At 36.3% G+C, this 19,487-nt stretch overlaps 1 protein-coding gene across 1 annotated transcript; it reads right to left on the bottom strand.

Annotated features, from left to right (window-relative positions):
• Positions 1-631: 631 nt before the first annotated feature.
• On the bottom strand, positions 632-18,654 carry ces2b (carboxylesterase 2b). Its single transcript, XM_053640791.1, has 25 exons — positions 18,151-18,654; positions 17,566-17,755; positions 14,445-14,583; positions 13,901-14,034; positions 12,990-13,143; positions 12,749-12,853; positions 12,102-12,203; positions 11,867-12,007; positions 11,210-11,287; positions 10,312-10,459; positions 10,060-10,209; positions 9,886-9,958; positions 9,443-9,603; positions 9,136-9,325; positions 8,368-8,506; positions 8,078-8,211; positions 7,490-7,643; positions 7,036-7,137; positions 6,854-6,955; positions 6,610-6,753; positions 6,309-6,386; positions 6,075-6,222; positions 3,892-4,041; positions 2,867-2,939; positions 632-2,759 (listed from the first exon to the last, which is right to left on the bottom strand). Exons 1-25 carry the CDS (start codon positions 18,221-18,223, stop codon positions 2,576-2,578), a joined length of 3,246 nt encoding a protein of 1,081 aa, XP_053496766.1. The 5' UTR covers positions 18,224-18,654; the 3' UTR covers positions 632-2,575.
• Between the last annotated feature and the right edge of the window lie 833 nt (positions 18,655-19,487).

Below are 19,487 nucleotides of genomic sequence, written 5' to 3'. Positions count from 1 at the left end.
AAGACAACCTCTGTATATGACGCTGAGCACGTAAACTCAACTTCTTTGGTCGACCATGGCGAGGCCTGTTCTGAGTGGAATCTCTCCTGTTAAACCGCTGTATGGTCTTGGTCACCGTGCTGCAGCTCATTGTCAGGGTCTTGGCAATCTTCTTATAGCCTAGGCCATCTTTATGTAGAGCAACAATTCTTTTTTTCAGATCCTCAGAGAGTTCTTTGCCAAGATGTGCCATGTTGAACTTCCAATGACCAGTATGAGGGAGTGTGAGAGCGATGACACCAAATTTAACACACCTGCTCCCCATTCACACCTGAGACCTTGTAACACTAATAAGTCACATGACACCGGGGAGGGAAAATGGCTAATTGGGCCTAATTTGGACATTTTCACTTAGGGGTGTACTCACTTTTGTTGCCAGCGGTTTAGACATTAATGGCTGTGTGTTGAGTTATTTTGAGGGGACAGCAAATTTACACTGTTACACAAGCTGTACATTCACTACTTTATATTGAAGCAAAGTGTCTTTTCTTCAGTGTTGTCACATGAAAAGATATAATCAAATATTTACAAAAATGTGAGGGGTGTACTCATTTTTGTGAGATACTATAAGTAAGATTCTACTTAAACTTAATATCATAATACAAAGAATCTTTATTTAAACATGATATTACATAGATTAACAATGTAATTTAAGCAAGTATATGGAGTTTGGGCATGTACTGTATTTCTAGAACAAGATAGATTTCCATGAGGTATTTAGCTACATTAGCCTTGTAGTTCCAGTGCAAATCAGAAAATATTGGACATTAAACATATTTTGGCTGAACTACTTTTTGGTTGATGGAACTTTGTTTAAATTTTATTTCTTCTTTAAATATTTATTTATTTCATGGTTAGTATATGAAGTTTGTGCTGGTTTCATAAAACCAACAGCATTTTATTACATCAAACAACTAAAGTAGGTGATAAACCCACCCTGCACAAGCTTGGGATCCATCTTACCTGAAAGCAGCCAACTAGGTTTTATGCTTTGCCCAGTTCTGTTTTCTATTTGGCACCTCTGAAGTATTTAACCTGGGAAATGTAATTAGACGTGCTAAGCAGCTATTGTATGAATGTATATTGTGAAGAATGTGCATGCACTAATGTACTAAGGCATTTCTCTAATGTGGGTGAATTCGCTCAATTGGCAAATTGAGGGTATTTCCATTGTTTTATTGCTTTGTATCTCAGGTGCCACACCTAAGTATATATTCCCTTGAAAAATATGCTTAAAATACATAAAAATGTCATACTAATTTAAATCATATATTCCAAGTAATTAATGTTCTAATTGTACTCTTCTCAAATTAGCTTTTGTCCATCAGGAAAAAAAAAATGTATTGTTGAAATTGTATAATGGTAAATGTGCATTGGCTGACTGGCAGCTTGGGCCTGCCTTAGCTTCCATTGATCAAAACTCAGCCCTTGTCCTGCCTTCAGCAGATTCACTGGAAAGATCCAGAGACTGATGGTGCTCTTAGTGACCGGTGCCACTTTTCCACATCTAGTCAAAAGATTTGTTGGCCGTCTTCAATAACATCTATATTGGCATGCTTTCCCAACATTATATATTGGAGCATGGAAGATGAGTTATTTTAATCTCCAAGTTGAAAGACCAACAGATATTATAAATGCTTCCTTGTGTTTTGATAAGGCTCGATCAGAAAGCTGTGCAGCAACTCCCCTCAAAGTGCTCTTTCCTAGACAGCATAGGCATTGACCACAGACTAGACATCTGTGTGTACTTTTGTATTCAATTGCAGCTTTGCAAAAACTAACCATTATAATGTAAAAGAAATATGTGAAGTGGATGAAAGTATTTAATTAATATATTTCAGCTTTGTTTATGGGTCATTGTGCACATAATTGCACATGTTAAGCATACTGCCTGTTTGTTGTGTGACCTCTACAACTATTTCAAGTCGAGTATATTCATCAAATTGATTTCTGAAAAACAAATGTCTAATGTAAACACCATCACATGACTTCAGGGAGCTTTGAAGCTTACGTGTTCATCTCTTCCCAATAAATTAGAGTAAAATGTAATCCAGTCTGTCTCTGCATTACTGTTTCAGGTTAAGAGAATGTTTATTATTTTAGACAATCTTTCAATTCACAGTTTCATCAGTTTATCAGTTTCACAAACCTATGATGCCATGGCCATGTAACTAAACCTTCTGAATAATGGCCCAAATGAGCTCTTTGATCTGTAGCTAATGAAGACAATCCCTCCCCACCAAATGATACATGTTTACATTTAGAGCCCTTCATTTCCAGACAAATAACACTCCAAATACACAATTGTCTTTTTTTTTTTTTTTTTAAATAAAACAGTAAAATTTCTAGGTTCTGAATGTATGAGTTTCTGCCTCATTAAATTCAAGAGTTGGTTCTTCAAGGTTAATCATTATTTGAATGATCAGCTACTGACTGATGATCACATTACATTTATTATATACTTTAATGGATGCCCCAGAGGGATAGACCAAAAAATCCGTGAGAGACGGATTATATAAAGAAGCTTCAGTGTCATCTACAGCTCAACATGCTCTCCCTTCGCCTGAGCTGCAGCCACCAACTCTGGAAGCTTCTCAGTCATAAAGATGTAACGCTCAGCCTTCAGGTTCTTGCCAGGCTTCTGCTCCAGGCCGATGCCCAGATACTCAGCTTCAGCTCCAAACTCAGGCCATGGTGTCAGGCCTGGTCCATTTGGACTCCTGCCCATAATTTTTAATGTATAAAATATCACCAGTGATGATTATGATAATAATAATAATAATAATAGTGAAATAGAACATTAGAATCTTCACAGCATTTTACTCACCCAGTGCGAGCAAAGTTACCCCAGTAGGCCATCACTGTCCTACACAGTTCATCTTCTTCCTTTGTGAATGACCCTTAGCAAATAAAACAAACAGAACTTAAAATCATATTTTTTTTTAGCTATTACCATAATGATTCATCTATTGACATAAAAAAAATAAGCTGTGTTAATTAGAGAATTATGTTATTGTCTGGGGCAGAAAGCATTTTGGTAATCGCATACTGTTATTGTATATAATTAAAAATTTAAAAGTAATAATTGAAAAATAATATTTGTACTCTTTCACTGTTGCATGTTTATAAGAAATAACTTTCATTTCCGTATAAGAAAATATATTTTTATTCCTGAGTACTTGTTACAATAAAGATAAAATATTTTTGCCCCTTTTGCTCAGCTACCAATCCGATCTCTGCATTTGACCTTTTAACGTTCTCTCCGTACATTAGCATAAAAGAACCTTACCTCATAAAACTTTGTATGAATTCAAACAAGCAACAGCAATGTTTTTTTTTTTTTGGGGGGGTGGATTTTGTCTGATTTCATATGAAGTTGTAAGAGTCATTATGAATGCTAACCACAACTCTAACCATAAGTGTTCATATGATTTGAGTCATCAAAGTGTTACACATTTGCAAGAGCAAAAATGGTTTAAAAAACAAACAAACCAACAAACAAAAACAAAAAACATTTTATTATTTCAATACATTTAAGTGTGGACAATGTGTAGCATTCACTGAAGTATAATTTTAAGTAACTACTATAATTTTTTAATTTAATAATATTTTACACTATGTCCCATGCCTCTATGTATAATGATTCTGTATCAGTCCCAACTCTGGTTACTGCAACACTCGTGTAAAAAAAACGTGTCACCACAAACTGCACTGTGTATTTATTTACCCCAAATCCTTGTTGACATCAAGTGTAATATACAAGGACCATTAAATCTAAAATGTACTACATAGGACTGCAGACCATTGACTGGCATGTGCATGTGTATAAGGTAGATCATATTTTCTCTTTACCCGTCACCTTGACGTGTGCATTCCCAAAGCACAAGCCGAAAACGAAGGCAAGTTCATCTCCATGATCACATCCCACAAAGCTGGGCCTGGTAGCCTGAAAAACGCTGGGTGTGTGCTGGAACTCATATAGATAAATTGGAGCACCAGCACCTGGCAGGTAAGAATAAAATTTTGTAACTTTGAGACAATGTGAATTCAATACTCTATAAGTCACTGAAATATCTGGTTAATTAATATACATTAGAAAAGGAAGTAAGCACAATTGGGTGTGCTGTTATAGAAAAAATAATCAATGATGGGATGGTGTGATGTAGCCTGACTTAAAGCGGAGTCCTATTACCAATTCAAAATTGATTATTTTCTAATAATAGCACACCACAAAGTGTTTTACTCCACATATATCACAGCAATGTGCAAATGATTACAATTTTTTTGTATGCATTTATCCATGTATAGTTACTGTTAATGTTGTGAAACATCTACAAAACAAGTTAGGTCCTTTTACCACTTCCACTTACCCATCACTTAATTAGGAACACCTGTATACCTAGTTATTCATGCAATTCTCTAATAATCCAGTCATGTGGCAGCAGTACAATGCATAAAATCATGCAAATATGGGATAGCAGCTTTGGGTAAAGTTCATATCAACCATCAGAATGGGGAAAAATGTGATCTCAGTGACCATGGCATGATTGTTGGTGCCAGATGGGCTGGTTTGAATATTTCTATAACTTGATCTTCTGGGATTTTCACACTCAACAGCCTCTAGAGTTTACTCAGAATGGTGCAATAAAGAAAAAACATACAATGAGTATCAGGTCTGAGGACGGAAACGCTGTGTTGATGATAGAGGTCAATGGAGAATGGCCAGACTGGGTCAAGCTGACAGAAAGGCTACAGTAAATCATAACCATTCTGTACAATTGTGGTTAGAAGAAATGCATCTCAGAATGCACAACATGTCAAACTTTAAGGCGGATGGGCTACAACAACAGAAAACCATGTTGGGTTTCACTTCTGTCAGCCAAGAACAGAAAGCTGAGACTGCAGTGGGCACAGGCTCACCAAAACTATACGGTTGAAGATGGGAAAAGTCTGAGGAGTCTCGATTTATGCTGAGGCACTCAGATGGTAGGGTCAGAATTTGGCAGCAACAGCATGAATCCATGCATCCAACCTGCCTTGTTTCAACAGTCCAGGCTGGTGGAGGTGGTGAAATGGTGTGGGGAATGTTTTCTTGGCAGGCTTTGGGTCCGTTAATACCAATCAATCATCGCTTGAATGCCACAACCTATTTGAGTATTGTTGTTGACCATGTGCATTCCTTAATGGCCACAATTGACCCATCTTCTAATGGCTACTTCCAGCATAATAATGCACCATGTCACAAATCAAAAGTCGTCTCAAACTGGTTTCATGAACATGACAATGGGTACAGTGTTCTTCAGTGGCCTTCCCAGTCACTGGATCTAAAACCAGAAAAACACCTTTGGGGTGTGGTAGAATGAGAGATTTGCAGCATGGAAGTGCACCTGTAAAATCTGCAGGAATTGCATGATGCAATCATGTCAACATGGACCAGAATCTCCAAGAAATGTTTCCAACATCTTGTGGAATCCATGCCATGAAGAATTGAGGTTATTTTGCCCTGTATTAATATAGTGTTCCTAATGAAGTGCTTGGTGAGTGTATATTACAGCAGATATAAACAGATGAGCCCTCACCAACCTTATTTTCTTTCTTTCTAATAAGACAAAAAAACCAGCTTGTTACAGAGAAACTGCTAAATATCATGCCTTCTCTCAAGCCTCTCCCATGGTAGAAAGCATAAAAAGTATAGCTTTATCTCTGACTGTTACAAAATGCAGAGGCTTCTGGCAGAAATTATTTCTTTGTTAAATAATACTTTTCTTAAAAATATGTTCATTATGATACTTAGATTATGTGGTGTGTGTCATACAAGCCCCTGTGGATTAGCTATTACTATAGAAACAATATTGTATTACAATTAACACATTAATAAAAACCTGTGATTTGAATTACAGGTGGCACTACCGACAGAGCTGTGGTGTTATACAAAATTAATTAACACCATCAGATCAGATTTTAAGATTCAAAAGCACTGTGGTATAATTTGATTTAATATAAATACATAGATATACAATATACACATTCTGCACCTTTATGGGCTTTAGCCAGTGTCAGAGCTGGAATGGTAAAGATCAGATCTCCCATCATCTCTTTGTAACCATCACGAATTTTTATTGGGTCAGTAGAAGACCCCAGGTACTCCTCTACTACCAGTTCATTAATCCACTGATTCTGGGGCTTGACAGGAAAGGAGGAAGCAAAGAATTAGACTAATAAATTCATAGGTGTGGTGCTATACATTTGTTAATTTATTTTTGACTTACTTCAGAACTGAAATCAGCCATTGATGAAAGTACTTGCTCTTTATCCATCCCATCATTCCATCCTGAAGGTGCAATGTACTGTGGGAACAGAGCATCACTGTGTCCTTAAGTATTATTTTAATATCCTCATAAGAATGCAAAGATTAGAGCCCATAGTGCACTTTATTACGATACTCATAATATCACAGTGCATGCTTTTCTGCATAATGAACTAATTTCAGAACAAAAACTGAAAACTGCTAAAGGACCATGTTAAATTCTAAGGTATATCTGTACAATACATATTGTAGGATTTACTCACACGAGGCAGCACCCAACCAAACTCATCGTTGTTCACACCAGTCATGAGTGGTACTTTATGGAACTCCTGGTTCTGAAGGAGTTCCTCCACAGGCTTGGGAAGAAATATCTTATCCACAGTCACTACAAATTGTAGAAACATCCTCTGAAACACATTGAGATATGTTTTTCAGTACCTTTTTTCTTCACATAATCTATTTAATCTTTTTTTCAGTTTTGTTCAAATTAAGTTCAAAATCACTCACCTCTTTTGAAAGAGATATCACGTCCTCTATCGACCAGTGCTTAATACACTCAGCAATTTTTTGTGTGCTACTGATGTCACAACCTGAGATGTTAGCCACTAGCTGAAATGATACACAAAGAAATGTCAGAAGATGCCAGAATGATAGCATAGATTATAAAAAGGAATTAGGACTCGGTTAACCTTGGCTATTGGTAAGGGATTCCCCACAATGCCTTTCAATGTTGCAGTGCCACTTTCTGCAATTGCACGATGGAACAGTCCAGCAGACAATGGAGAGAGAAGCTTGAACACAAACAGAGTCATAAAGCACAAACTCAGTCCCACTTAGGACAGTGATTAATGACTAAATAATAACTGAAATATAATTTCACAGTTATTTCAACTCAACAATGAGCAAAAGTAATGAATTACAGAGAAGCTCCTTTTTCATTTGCTTACAGTGGCAGTAGCTCAAGATAAGACATGCCTATACAGGAATACAAGCATTTTCCTACTATACAAATCCTCTAACTAATTAGGCACAATTCCAAATAATGTTAAATCTTTGACAGAAATTAATTTGAAGAAAATGTCCCGAGTGTATTGCCTTGAAAACTGATTTGTGATGGTATGCGTGTACACATAAGCTCCTCACCAAAAAAGACACACTGGCTCCTCCTGCAGATTCTCCAAAGATGGTGACTGATCCAGGATCACCTCCAAAGCTGTGGATGTTCTCTTGAACCCACTGAAGAGCTGCCACCTGATCCAAAAGCCCATAGTTTCCTGGTGCGTGCTCATCCCCTGTACTACAGTGGAAAACCACAGAATGTACACAATACATGTATGGCTATCCAAACTGCCCTTATGTGCACATTTCTTTTTAACCTTTAATAAACTGGTTATTGATTGTCATTTTTTTATTGCATACAATAAACTACAGTACAATGAACACTGTAGAATAGTGATGATGTTGTAGTTCTATAATAAGTTAATTTCAAAAATACTTTTATAGTCTTGAATATATGAATTTTTCAGACAATGTCACAAGATGCATCATGTAGCCTCTCATTCCAGATATTTACAGAAAAATTGAGTAAGATCAAACTTTAAAGGTGATGTTTATAATAACTTGTTTTTGGTGTAACTGCAATTCACCTACAGTACAAGCTCTAAAACTTATGAGCTGCTCCTTTGATTGTAGTGCAGCAGTTATTCTACTATTTCTGCCTGACAGAATTACCTAAAGAATCCGAATAGACCCAGCCTGTACTGGATAAGCACAACAACTACATTCTGGTAGGCAGACAACGCTGATCCATCACAGATTGATGCAGAACCCATGCTCAGACCTCCACCATGAATCCAAACCATGACCTAAAGAACACACCTAAAGATCATAAGTGTATATTTTGTACAATGTAACAATGACTAGGCAAATTTCGTCAAGTGCTCATAGTATGATCATTATTTTACACCGGCTTATCAGGCTTATCTGAGTATGTAAAAGGTGAACAGTGGTTTGTGGCTTACGGGTAGTTTGGCATCTTCACCAGGTTTTGCTGGAGTGTAAATGTTGAGGTACAGGCAATCTTCTGACACTTCAGGAATTTCCACACTGAGTGATACACTGCTAAAGAGCTCAACAGTTGGTTCCCTGTTTTGTATACACCTGAAACATCAACAGTATGGTTTAAAATTCACACAGCACTCAATGGTTCATTTCATGGGTGTGCAAGTTACATAATCCACTTCATTTACAACATATAATGCATTTTGGGCAAATTTAATGCAGTGGTTCTGGAAACCCAGGCAGGTCCATGACATACCTATGGGTCTGTGATTTTTTTTTTTCATTGAGTTAAAATGATGGAAATAATTCATATAAATATAATTCTTATAGCTTTTAACCTGTTTGACTGGTCACTTGAATTGAATGGGTCTAATCCATCCTCAATAACTCATAAACTAGTAGGAGTATAAATAATGTCAACTTTGACCTAAGGTGTTCTGTCGGTGGAAAATTCAAGAATAAAAGACAGCTCTGTGGCTCAAACAAATTACTATTATAGCACACATTTAAAAATGTGCAATAATTACATCTGTACTGAGGTTACAGTTAAAGAGGTCCCTGGCTACAAAATTTTGAGGATCCTTATTTAATGAATACTGACTGAAGCATAAGTGACTGCACCTGACCCAAAGGAAGCTGTTGGACAATCATAATTTTAAAATAAAAATATCATACTGCTTTCACATGTCCATACTTGTAATAAAACTATTCGGAATATAAAGTCTCACATGTATGGTTGTTTTGTGGCATCTCTTACTCCTTTCCATTGTTCTGCAGGTTGGGGTGCAGTGAATCTTAAAGGTCCCACTGGTGGCTTTGCAAACGGCACACCCAGGTAGCTGTAGACAACTGTGTCCTTCCCTTTAGCCGTCACATGCTCACCTTTTAGAGCTCCGTATTTAGTCTGCACAACTGGGCCTGTTAAAAATGGCAAGCAGGAAAATTTAGAATACATGATTAAGTAACTTCACCAAAAACAAAAATGTAAAAAAGGCTTTGGCAAACTATGATTGTAAACCTTTACAGCTGCTGTACCATTTTTTTTCTCATGCCTTAACTGCGACAGAGTCTGAGTTAAAAATGCATAGTGCTTTTCCTTCAAGTTCTTTCCAGGCTTCTGCTCCAGGCCGATGCCCAGATACTCAGATTCAGCTCCAAACTCTGGCCATGGGGTCAGGCCTGGTCCGTTTGGAGACCTGGCCACAGTCGGACACACAGAAAATTGGGTAAGTAATAACTATCTATAGGACAAGATTCCTTGCCAAAAATGCATGCTTTCAACTAAAGGTGTACTTTGTGACCACAGAATGTAACTTTATATTGTGATAAACTGTTAAATATAAACAAAAAATAATTTAGTTAAATTCAATACAAAAAAATAAGGACATTACTTCAGTGATGTTTTAGCCTTTTATAAGTAACATTCGTACAGATTTGGGGTTTCTCATTAAAGAGTTGGCAGACAAGGATTTACCCACCCAATGCGAGCAAAGTTTCCCCAGTAGGCCATTATAGTTCTACATAGTTTATTCTCTTCTTCTGTGAACTGACCTGACCGAGAGAGATTAAACGGAGAGAGATTTGAGACCTTCTCTGGTCTTGACAATTGCATTAATACATATAAAATAAGCTAACCGTAATTTTCATCTTACCATCTATCTTGAGGTGACCATTTAAAAAACATGAACCAAAAACAAAGTGGAGTTCATCTCCATGGTCACTTCCTACAAAGCTTGGCTTCTTTTTCTTGAGCTCATTGAAAGTGTGCTGGAATTCATACAAGTAAACTGGTGCTCCAGAATCTAGCAATTATAAATATATTAAACAAAATTAATTATTAATTAATTTAAATATTAGTCATAATCATTAAACCAAATGTTTACAAATAGTGAATACATTTTTACCTTTGTGGTGTTTTGCTACTTCAAGAGTAGGAATGTTAAACAAAATGTCTCCACACATCTCTCTGAAACCATCTCGGATTTCAATCCGATCATTCGTGGTTCCCAGGTACTCATTCACCACTATTTCATGAAGCCATTTATCACTAGGCTGAAAGAAATGCATAAACAGAGAAATTAATACATGTAGTATATGTACACAAGTATATGTAAAGCTGATTTGGGCAAAAAAAAACTGTTTATTTGACTAATTTATCTATGAAGAAGTAAAACTCAATGCCAAAGCTGCCAATAGGGATGCCTTATTGACCGTCAACAAGTCTAGTCCTTTCAGACATTTGACCTTGCTGTGAGCTTGACCCTGTTTGATTCAATCCCAAAATCTAATTAGTTCATCTGCTGATTACAATAATAATTCTATATTAATCCTATAAACAATAAACCACTTGTTCCTGAGATTTCGTGCTAACGAGAATAGCGGCATAGAATTTTATGTTACAAAAAAAAATGTATCCTAAACTGTTATAAAGGCACATGATATGCCTACAAGTGATTAGAGAATTTATATTGCATTCAGAAGGTGAGATGCAAAGTTCTGAAGTGATTTTTTCCCCCACAAATAATATCTTAACACATTCTATTTTGTTCACCATTTTGTTCATTGTAATATTAAAGGAATATCTTTGAAACTTGGTACACTAAACTGCCTGTAAAGCCTATAAATATAATAATATAAATTTGTTTGTCTTCTTTTTCATTTTGGACTAAGGGTATGCAAACTTTTACACTAAACTGTATACTGATATATACATGCATGTTCAATGTCACAGTAGATTACTTTCTAGAATGGTTTCTACATGCATAAAAGGCTGTGCATAATCATATTTGAGTCTTCACTTACATCAGGAAAAAAGAAAGGCATTAATGACATAACTTGCTCTCTGTCCAATCCTTCAGCCCATCCTGGAGGACCAAGGATCTATGGGATACATTTTTAGTTAATGATGTGAACAGTAATTACATGATCTAAAATAATGTATTTTATATTGTGCTAAACTAAACAAAACCAATACATTACAGTGCTTTGCCTTTAAAAATACATCAGTAGTCTCAGAAATATTTCATACAATTTTACAAGAACGTATGGCTGGTAAGCTTTTCAGGTATTACCTGACAGACAACATTCTTTTTTTTTTTTTTTTTTTGCCTGAATATGGTCTATTACTGCTTAGGAAAAACAACAACAACAATATGGTTTGAGGAACATGAGAAAGAGTTCAAAGTGTTGAATTGGCCTCCAAATTCCCCAGATCTCAATCTGATCGAGCATCTGTGGGATGTGCTGGACAAACAAGTCTGATCCATGTAGGTCCAAACCTGCTATTTACAGGACTTAAAGGATCTGCTGCTAACATCACAGCACACCTTCAGAGGTCTTGTGGGTCAGAGCTGTTTTGGCAGCACAATATTAGGCAGGTGCTTTTAATATATATATTGTGTGTGATAATGTGTGTGATAGTCAAGTGTCTACATACTTTTGGCCATATGTATCACTTACATTAAGGAGTCCAAAGCCTCCTTCATCATCAGTCACCCCTGTAATAAATGGCACTTTGCTGAACTCTTTGTTCTGCAGAAGTTCATCCACAGATTTAGGAAGGAATCGTCCATCCGTTGTCACTTTAAAGAACCCATTATCCTAACAAAAAAGTAAGACATTGTAATTAAAAATGCCAAGCAAAGTTTAACTATGGGTAGTTCATTAATTTTAGAGTAGTTTATCAGAGACATACCTTTTTGGCAATCGTCAAAAGATCCTCCTCTGACAACCGCATAACACAATCAACAATCTGCTTTGTGCTGTAAGTGTCACAACCAGACGCATTAGCCACATACTGAGAACAAAGACAATGATATATTTAGTTGATATATTATGTAATCTAACATAAATATCCAGTAATAGAAAAAATCATGATAAGCTATGGCTAGTTGTAGTGTTAGATGGCTAATATCTTGTATCAATAAGCTACATTTTTCTTTAAGTGCTTCAAATCTGCAATGCTCTACTGGCTTCATGCTGTGTTTCCTCCAAATACCAAACAGGGTAAACAAAACAGTTGTAACCATTTTGTTAAAAACAAAAACAAACAAACAAACAAAAAAACAAACTGTAAACCTCCTGCTCTGTTGTCTGTCCTTTTGTGTAATTTGTACACTCTTCGTACAGTGTGCACTTAGTCTATCTATTTTTGTTTCTCCAGCAAAGTTATTCTGGGAAAAAAGGATGATAGAGTAGATAATAAACCTCTTTCTTGTTCATTACATCCTGAGCTACCGCTTTAGACTGTTGCCAATACATCTGTGTATGTTTTTTTTTATTTTTTTTTTTTAAACAGATTACAGATAGAATGTAGTGAGCAGCCAGGGAAGAGCTCTTTACCTGAGCTACTGGTAGAGGACTGGTAGTAAAAATAGCATCCATTGCAGCAGTGCCACTCTCTGCTATGGCATAGCGGAAGAGACCAGCAGACAACGGTGCCAATATCTGTCCAAATAGAGGCAGTGAAACTTTTTGCATTATATTTTGGAATATTTATAGAAATTATTTTTAACCAGTGGCTTATTGCATGTTCTGATATTGTGACAAAAGTGTGGCCAGGCAGAATATTTAGCATCCCTACATGGTAAGACACACTGACGCCTCCTGCAGACTCTCCAAAGATGGTTACTGATCCAGGATCACCTCCAAAGCTGTGGATGTTCTCCTGAACCCACTGAAGAGCTGCTACCTGATCCAGGAGACCGTAGTTACCTGGAGCAAGTTCATCCCCTGTGCTAAAATCATCAGGATAAAGAAAAATACATTTTAAAAACTCCATGCAAGCTTTTAAATATGTAATACATTTTAAGTTTCTTTTAGTTCCCTTACACTTAATGTTACTGTCGAAAGTACTATTTCAAAGATGTACTGTAAACAATTGATATAAAATAACATATCAGCTTTATATAAATATAAAATCCCTTCGTGTGAATTTACAAAAGTGTGTAAAAGATCCACGTTACTGATACTTTGTTTTCTGTAATTTATTGTTATCAGTTTGTACTACAATAAAGTTTACATAATATTTAGAAGATTAAAGGAATTTATTATTATAATTATTATTACAGTTAACACAAATGCTCAAATACTGTATGTTACGATATTAATAGTGAAAACATCTATGGTATATCAATATATCACTTTATTTTTTATATTTTTTTTTTTTTTTGTTCACCGATTTAATTCTGCCAGATTTCAAACACTGACCCCTTCAAATCAGGTCTTGAGACTGAGGGGTACATGTTCAACAAACTTTTTACTTGCTGCTTTTTGTATTATTCAAACTATTATTCTATTGCTTTTCTCTTATGTTTTGTTGCAAGGCGCACCCAGCCTTCTCATTAGTGCATAAATTATAAAATAGAGGTGCACATACATTAAAAAAAAAAAACATTTTTAAACACTTGGAAGGGTGTGTGTGTGTTTGGGGGGGGGGGGGAGATCATCATATCACTCAGGACTTTTACATGACAATAAAGGAGTTATATTTACCTGAAAAATCCAAGAAAGCCAAGCCTGTACTGGATTAGCACTACAACGACATTCTGATAGGCTGCCAGTGCATGTCCGTCAAACATTGAAGCCGAGCCTAAGAACAAGCCTCCACCATGGATCCAAACCATAACCTGTACCAGCAATGCAAAGCTTTTTCACATGCAATATGCATAATCTATGCATAATGAATCATCATTATTGAAGAAGAAAGAAGGTTCCATTAAAACAGGTTGTTTTGCTCTATGATCAATTTAACAAACCTTTTTGTGTATTACATCCCTGAGGTTAGTATTTTTGCATGATCTCATTGACAACCTACCAGCAATGAGTTATCGCTAATTTTAATGAGGTGGCAACAACTAGCCAAAAGAAAGAATAATCTATAAATCTCATAAGCATATACAAAAATATGTTTGTATATCCAGTCAGTTTATAGGGTTTAGAGTGAGGTGAAACAAAATATTAAATGAAGTTTGGTGATCTGTAAGTCACACTGGATAAGGGCGACTGCAAAATGCTGTTAATGTAAATACAGACTTACAGGTAGTTTGGCATCTTCACTTGGTTTAGCGGGTGTGTAAATGTTGAGGTAAAGGCAGTCCTCTGAAACTTCAGGAACTTCCAAGGTCATGGAAAAATTTTTGAGAATATTCACACATAGCTCCCTGTTTTGCACACACCTGGAATAAATGTCATCAGACAGAATGACAGTCTCATTCTTCTGAAGCAAAAGTGACACTATGACAAGAGCAGTGTCATTTCTTTCATGAGTTATGCTTTACACTGCCTTTGGCTTGTAGGGGCAGTGGTAGCTCAGTGGTAGAGACATTTAAGTACTGATCAGAAGGTTGTGAGTTCAAATCCCAGCACCACCAAGCTGCCACTGCTGGGCCCTTGAGCAAGTCCCTTAACCCTCAACTGCTCAGCTGTATAAAAAAATAGATAAATGTAAGTCGCTCTGGATAAGGGCATCTGCCAAAACGCAAAAATAAATAAATAAATAGTTCAGACCTGGTAAATGACTGGCATAAAGTTGGCTTGATGTTGGACATTAGATACTCGCAGATATGCAGAAATTAAGGGACTGTCTCTAAAGTTACATGTGACATTGTTATACATGTTTCTAACTTCAATAGCATTTGAAGGGAATGACTTACAGTCACACAACCAACTGTAAAAGGTTCATCTAGATGTCAGGTATGACGCACATATTTTTGATATTTAATAAAATAAACTATTAAATCACATGTAAATTTGACATGATTTTCACTACTGAATAGGCCCATACACAAAGTATACCATAATTTAAAGCTCAATAGCACTTTAAGGGAATGGACTTACAGTCACAATCTCAACTGTACAGTGTTCATAATGCACACCTATTAGATTTTTGATATTTAATTAAATATACTATCAAATCATATGTAAATATTGCGATGTATTTCACTACCGAATATTTTTTTTTTAAAGATCCATTATCTCTTAATGGTAAATTTTCAGTAATTTTCCGGAGATAGTGTGCTGAGTTCTAGACTGTTGGAACTCTTACCAAGGGGAGATGGGCTCAAGAGTCAAAGAAGAGTTGCATGCTGTTAGCAGACTGCAGTAGGCATCATGGCCAGATTTAAAAAGGGGAAACATAAAAGAGAAAATGACCTTTGGGCAAAGGCTGGTGACAGAAATTAAATAGCTAAGGCATTTGTTAGACATGTCCTTGGAAAAGGAAAGGCAAAGTGGTCCACCCCAGCTGTCTACATTTTCAACTCCAAAAAATTGGGCAAAATGGTTGCAAACTATTTGGACAGAGGACAGGAAAGTTGTTCGATCGAGGACAGGTGCTTCAAATAGAGAGAAGTTCTGGCAAATGTATTTATTTGAGAATGTAGTATATATATATATATATATATATATATATATATATATATATATATATATATATATATATATATATATATATATGGTAACAGTATTAAAAATCATTTTAAACTCTTGAACTCCTGACAATTCTTGAAATTAATTTAACCAGCATATATGGACATGGCATGGAATGTATGTATGTTTAGTTTTGGTGGACTAGATATGCTATGCTGCTGCTGAACATGTACTAAGACTTACTCAGCTAAAATAATCAACATATTGAAATAAAGAAACACTGCTGCTGCAAAGGTAGATTAAAGGGGAACCCCGTAGCAGGTCTATACAGGTGGTGCTGGGGAGGAGGTGGGTTAAATAGAGAGCTCTCATGTGTATCTACACAAATATACATATAATCTCATACATATATACATATAAAATGTACACACTATATATACATACATTATATATATATTTTTTTTATTTGTTATTTATTTATATTATATATATATATATATATATACACACACACACACACACACACACACACACTCTTATTGCCACTACCAAAACACCAAGAATTAATCCTGTGGAAATGTTCTAAGTTTTGAGGCCTGGTTTAGAAAATGCATTTAGGTATTGACCCAAACTTTTTTTTTAATTCAAAGATAGGGAAAATGTTGAGAAAGATGAGGAAATTGATGAGGTGAGTGTTGGGCACAATAAACTCAATGAAACAAAGGAAAGAAGAGATGAAGACTATCCTTGTGACAGGGAAGATGACGGGAACAGCACTGGTGATAAAGATGAAGATGATAATGCTAATAATGATGACACATGTTCAGGGCACAATAAGCAGAATGGTACAGAAGAAAGGAGGGACGAGGATTATTCTTGTGACAGGGAAAATGAGGCTGGAGACAGGAACACGCTAGATGAAGATGAGGACGAAGATGAAAGTTCAGGGCGCAATAAGCAGAATGGTACAGAGGAAAGGAAGGACCAGGATTATTCTTGTGACAGGGAAGTTGAGGGCTCAAAAGGCTTAGTGGAAGTGATGTAAATAATTTTGAATTTCTTTGGCTCCCATCCACAATCTAAACATGTACATAAATAAATGAAAAGAAAACAAATAAAAAGGTTTTAAATATTAAAACATTAGTGTATCATCAGTTCTTTTAATTATTTCATTAATAGGACATCTATTTTTGAGCATTTTGACCCCCTTTATGCATTCGTGAAGGTTTTTTTGGTTCATGCATTGTAGGGTTAAATATCAAAAATCTAAACATGTGCGTCATACCTGACACCTAGTTGAACACTTTACAGTTGGGTTTGTGATGGTACATCATTCCCTTCAAATGCTATTGAGCTTTAAATTATGGTATATTTTGTGTATGAGTCCATAAGGTATAAAAACATCACAATGTTTAGATATGATTTGACAGTATAATTTATTAAATATATATATAAAAAAATCTATCATACCTGACACCTAGATGAACACTTTACAGTTGGGTTTGCGACTGTAAGTCATTCCTTTCAAATGCTATTGAAGTTAGAAACGTGTATAACAATGTCGTATGTAACTTTAGAGACGGTCCCTTAATTTCCACATATCTGCGAATATCTAACGTCCAACGTCAAGCCAACTTTATGCCAGTTGAGAAATGTACATATTACTTACATTAACTTGTAATGGAACAATGATGTTGGCTGAATTTGCAATATATCTATATACACGTGAACAGTAATTGTTACTATAACCTGTATTCATATAATTCTGTCCCCTAGCCGTATCGTCTTACATGTTTGGTTGTTTTGCGGCGTCTCTCACTCCTTGCCATTGTTCTGCAGGTTGTGGGGCAGAGAGTCTCAAAGGTCCAACGGGTGGCTTGGCAAACGGCACACCCAGGTAGCTGTGGATGAGTGTGTCCTTCCCTTTCGCTCTCAAGTACTCACCTTTTAGAGCGCCATATTTAGTTTGCACAACTGGGCCTGTTAAAAAGATTAAAACATATTATTCAGTGGGTGTCCGTTTATACAAATCCTGTCAATCATGCACGACATGCCAATGCCCAGAACCACAGAAACTGAGAAGTAGTCTACAGTTTAAATGAGTAGGAACCAGAGCTGAGTGTTACAAAGTTACAAAGTACTTTAATCTAATTATTTTTTCTGTTAACGCAGTAATGTAACGCATTACATTTAAATTGATGTAATATGATTACAGTTTCCGATGTCAATAAAGTTACGTTACTTGCATTACAAATTTGTTGTTAAGAAAACACTATTAAGTAAAATGTATTTTATAAATAAATCACGTTTTGCCCATTACGTTCCCCCCCAGCCCCGAATAAATCACTACATAACTGAAAATAAAGCTTTGTTACCGTCGTTGGCTGTCGCTGAGATGATAATATTCACTCCTAAGAAACTCCAGAGAAGCACAGTGAACATGCCCATGGCTGCTGGTTCAGTGGCAGTGGAGCCCACAGGCTGTTTATCTCAGATCTCTCTTTTAAACAGCTGGATTATGTAATCCGGACGGTGAGCGCGAACTTTGCCTTTGAAATCTCGCAACAAGACTGTTTATTATACTTTTAACGAATCATTCTCCAGGCTCGACATCAAGATTATATTTCAACTGGCTTCACACACAAGACATCTGTGATTATATGTACAAAAATAAGGCATTTAAAGCCTGTGTGGCTTCAATGGCTGTTGAGAGTAGTGTTTGAACATGTCCAAGACATGTCATTATTACATTAGCACTTTTCTCCACAACGCACATATTTTGCTATGGAAATGGTTCCCCATAGAAATCAAAATTCCAATCAAGACTTGCATGTGATGTAATTTTTTTTTTTTTTTTTTTTTAAATGTTTGCACACAGAATCAAAACTATTTCCGTCCTTGCCAAAGTGTGTGAAATCTCCCAGCCTGCAGCTCCACTCCCGGCCACCAGGCGTCTCTATGCGCCACCGTTCAGCACGTGGAAATTTCCACCAGGCTAGTGTACTTTACAGGCTGGATCCCAAATGTTTTCCTATTGAAACGATAGTGCACTAAACATTGAGTTGAAGGATATTATACTTACATTAGTGCAAATATGTGGAGAGTGTGGAATTTCAGTATGGAAATCAGAATCATATAGGAAAGAATAATGGTGAAACATTACACTGAATTCAGTGTTGTATCAATCAGATGTTTCAGATTTACTCATTGTGGTTTTCTACAGGGGTTGTCTATATGAAACGTGCAGTTGTTTATTTATGTTTGTATTCATTGGGGTGCTCATAACAGCATACAAATCCCTGACGTCATACAATATCATAACAACCATAAGTATAACATTTACACTGAGGCTGGTCCTTCTACTTCATGTGTTTCTGCCTATAACACTCCTCAGTTGACCTGGATTTTGGGTTTGACCATATGTAATAACAAATAATTGTTCACTGTCACTCAAATTGTATTCGAACAACGACTCCCTCTGTGCCTCTATAAAATTAGCATTAATTTTAATGTCTCTAGTCTCACTGCTTACCCATGTCTCATTGTTTCACCTGTCTCCCCCGTCCTTCTGACTTGCTGTCTTCACCTGTCTCATCCTGTCTCCCCCTTACCCATCAGCTCCACCTGTTTGATGTGTGTGTGTGTGTGTGTGTGAGTGTGTGTGTGTGTGTGTGTGTGTGTGTGTGTGTGTGTGTGTGTGTGTGTGTGTGTG

Source organism: Ictalurus furcatus, chromosome 14, assembly GCF_023375685.1.
Source record: "Ictalurus furcatus strain D&B chromosome 14, Billie_1.0, whole genome shotgun sequence".
Lineage (NCBI taxonomy): Eukaryota > Metazoa > Chordata > Actinopteri > Siluriformes > Ictaluridae > Ictalurus > Ictalurus furcatus.
The sequence above is the reverse complement of the archived record's forward strand: the minus strand, read 5'-3'. Positions and strand labels throughout refer to the sequence as shown.

Excerpts from the sequence above, each read along its gene's own strand:
- ces2b (XM_053640791.1), bottom strand. The coding sequence starts at position 18,223 with ATGGGCATGTTCACTGTGCTTCTCTGGAGTTTCTTAGGAGTGAATATT. Across the intron at positions 8,507-9,135 it reads GCCACAAAACAACCATACAT|GTGTATACAAAACAGGGAAC; the intron begins GTGAGACTTTAT and ends TTGATGTTTCAG. Across the intron at positions 2,760-2,866 it reads GGTAACTTTGCTCGCACTGG|GAGTCCAAATGGACCAGGCC; the intron begins GTGAGTAAAATG and ends AATTATGGGCAG.